The sequence below is a fragment of the Cotesia glomerata genome, unplaced genomic scaffold, assembly GCF_020080835.1.
Source record: "Cotesia glomerata isolate CgM1 unplaced genomic scaffold, MPM_Cglom_v2.3 scaffold_961, whole genome shotgun sequence".
NCBI lineage: Eukaryota > Metazoa > Arthropoda > Insecta > Hymenoptera > Braconidae > Cotesia > Cotesia glomerata.
In genome coordinates this window covers 1-3,502 of record NW_025404635.1, presented here as the reverse complement: position 1 = coordinate 3,502, position 3,502 = coordinate 1, and the positions used below count along the sequence as shown (strand labels likewise).

Sequence of the window (3,502 nt, the reverse complement as noted above, 5' to 3'; positions counted from 1 at the left end):
GTTTGTCAAGCTTAAGTCGTTAATGAGTGGAATAAATTATTAAAATTAATGCAAATTGTTAACAACAACAATGTTTATTGATCAGGAACAAAACATTGTAAAAATATGTAATTTTAAAGATTAATAAGCTCGATTTAAGTGATGAAGGTTCAAAAATATTGTTACCGATAGAGGATCTAGTAAATAGTCAATTCTTATTTAGTTCTGTAATTTACTGACCAGATTATTGTTTCGCGGCGTTGAAAGTTTATGATACCTATATAGATAGTTTCGTTGAACAAACAGGATTAATAAAAAAAAATTAGATTTACAAATCAAAAATAGAAGTTATTCAGTTTTTTGACACATAAAAACATGAATTAATAAACAATCATGCAGTTTCTTTGCTGATCCACTTGTTTAAAAAAAAATTGAAACTAAAAATTAAAAAATCGAATATAATAAGAGAATAATGCATTCTGTAGGTAATGTTCTCATTACCTACAGAATTCTATCGAATCCTAGATTAACACTCTATGGAGGCTAGATTCTGGGCAAGTTAGCTTATTCTTAATTCCTAAGGCTCATAAGCGAAAGATCAGTAGGAAGACTCAGTATTTCATGTGCTTTAAAACTGAAATGAAACAAACTTATTTTTCAAAATGATTTAATGTAAATACTGCATACAATTTATAGACGTCCTTAAATCACAAAATGTAAATATTTAAAGACCATCTGTGTTGATCTAGTACAACTGTGCATAAATTTCGATCTCATATATCACACAGTTTGGTAGGTAATAATCCGAACAAAAACAGTTTCACTGTAAAAAAAAACCGCGCCAAGTCTACGTTCATAAGAATTCAAAAAAAAAATAATCGTTTTTTACAAAAAAATATGAAATCAAAAAAACTCCAAGTACTGTTTATAACTTTGTAAAAACATGAAAAAAAGTTAGTAGCAAGTTTAAATTTAATGAAAATCTTTTTTAACGTACTTGGCATATGTCATTGAATACCCCAAATTTTTAGAACTTAAGACATTAACGTTTTCTATATGTTTGTGCATATGAAATTAAATATCGCTTCCGAAAAAATTTGGGGTACTCAATGACGTATGCTGGCGCTTAATGACCGAAACATAATCCCATAGTTACGTCTGGCATTTAAAAACTTGGCGCCTAAAGTTTACTTATCCAGTTACTACAGTGTATATAAAATTTCTCGCGTCGCACTCTAGTGTGTAGAAATAGAAACTGTTAAAACTTAATTTTAGACTAGAGTTTTCGGTCTACCTATGAAATTACTGCACATAAGCATTTTTTATAGTCTATGAATGTCAGATTTTGCACCGAAAAAAGTTCTAAAACTAAAATTTACGTTGCTATAGTTTGTGCTGCTTGAATTTATTAATTGAAAATAGAATTCATTAAAAGTATGTAAAAGTAGATGATTAACAGTTTATTAAGATGTAGTCTATTATTAAAAAATATAACTTTTTAATATAGTTATTATAATAAATATATAGAATTTTCTAACCCTAAAATCAGGCTCTGCTTACGGTATAGTACTCGGTAGGCTGGCGTTTGAACGGTGCTTGGCGCCAGACTTCTATCGAGTCTGTAGATAATTAATTTTTACGGAGAACATTTGATACCTATCACATGATGCTATGTTTAGTTAATGGTATAACAAGTGCTGTGTCATTAATATTTTAAGTATAGAACGTAGTACATTGGGTACAATATTTGAATTACATTTCTTTTTCGTGTAATTTAACGAACACACAGTGAACTATGCCAAGATACTTAAACGTCTTCAAAAATATTCTTTTATTTCAATGACAATAGATCCATAATCTTTATGCGTATCCGTCTGTTTTGTAACACTAGTATAAACATATTTCGTGAATATTTGAACTGTTTCATTAAATGTCAATAAATTCTTACACTTTATGTGCTCTCGGTGGTTTTATGACAGTTTTATAAGCACATTCCATGAATATTTGTAGTATTTGCTTAAAAATAATATTCAGTTTTATTTTCAGAACAGCTTAGTGAACTAGTTTTCTAGCCCGAGATTTGCTACACAGTCTTACAAAAAACCATTGTATTTCGTTATGAATAGCCAAAAATATAGCTTATGTCCATAACATTTATATAAATAATTGTTTATAAATAAAAATATTCAAATAATACGATATAGACAGTGAATAACAAAAATACTAATCACCATCATAAAATGGTGCAGAATACATGTAAAGATAATATGTATGAATACAAACTCCGCGTCTACAGCGACAAGGTGATCTTTACTTACAGCACTAGCTAGATTACTATCTATTTTTCAAATTTTGTTACTTAGTTAAATTGGTGTAATTTGATAACATATTACTGACATTGCTTCATGTAATTGACACAATTGTATTTCCTAACCTACGTGATAACGCGCTTAGCGAGTTGATTCTATCCTAGCGGGGTGTCAATTTTCGTGGACAACGCGATTGAGTTAAGTAATACAACTGACCTCGGCTCGTTAACCTTCCGTCACTCGTTCAATACTCATTGTCGCCTTTATTATATATTTATACGTTTTCTTCACAATTCTTGACACAAATGAGGTTGAAAAAATCGAAAACCATAAATTAGACATCAAGCATAATAAAATTGACAATCAGTATCTATGTAAACGATTCCCAGAGGATCAGTTTTTTTTTATATTCGAGTCTATTACTTTTAAGTAAATTATATAGCTTGTAATAACTGATTAACAATAAATACAAGTATTTAACTGAAAATGCTACTTATTTAATAGATCGAACACTCGCCGCGCGACTAGAGAAGGTTTAAAAAATGAAGCGACTGATGAAGGGTTAAGTAATTTATTGACTCTTGACTGCCCAATAATAAGATGATAGAACACGTGTTACCGGTCAAAAAAGTTCTTTCGCAGTCTGACACTTATCACATCACTTAGAATCCACCTGAACCGCCATTAGTAACATAATCGTCACAAACGGCTCCATTGGATTTAAGAATATCCATCATTCTTTGATCACGAAAAAAGTACGCTAGGTGATACGGAGTCATATGAGCATAGTTGATAGCGATCAAATTAGCTTTCAAGTCTCGGCACAGCCACTCAGCTAGTTCATAGTTTTTTGAGCTAACAGCGATGTGCAGCAACGAATCTCCAGTTAAAGACTCTCTTGCGGAGACATCTGCGCCCATATTCAGAAGCAGTTCGATTTTCATCACTGCATTGTTAAGGTCAAATCTCGCCACTATGTGGGTGCATAATCTTCCATGATGGTCGTACTCACGAACCAAATGTCTAACATAGCTAAGAAAGGGTACGGACTCCATGAACTCGAATATATTTCCCGAACGACAAATTGAGAAAAAACGATTTTTCTCTTCTTCAAATGTTACTGCGTCTTGAACTCTGTTAATTATGACATTGTTTCGCGCCATAGCACTTGATTTACAGTAAGGTAGTTGAGGCGTGTTAACGTCGACACAGGC

At 31.6% G+C, this 3,502-nt stretch overlaps 1 protein-coding gene across 1 annotated transcript; it reads right to left on the bottom strand.

The window, feature by feature from the left end:
* Positions 1–2,725: 2,725 nt before the first annotated feature.
* On the bottom strand, positions 2,726–3,477 carry LOC123274937 (NF-kappa-B inhibitor cactus-like). The gene has a single exon (XM_044742749.1). The coding sequence runs from the start codon at positions 3,449–3,451 to the stop codon at positions 2,951–2,953; it is 501 nt and encodes a 166-aa protein (XP_044598684.1). The 5' UTR covers positions 3,452–3,477; the 3' UTR covers positions 2,726–2,950.
* Between the last annotated feature and the right edge of the window lie 25 nt (positions 3,478–3,502).

What these genes read in the sequence shown, in the direction of transcription:
- LOC123274937 (XM_044742749.1), bottom strand. Translation starts at nt 3,451, where the DNA reads ATGGCGCGAAACAATGTCATAATTAACAGAGTTCAAGACGCAGTAACA.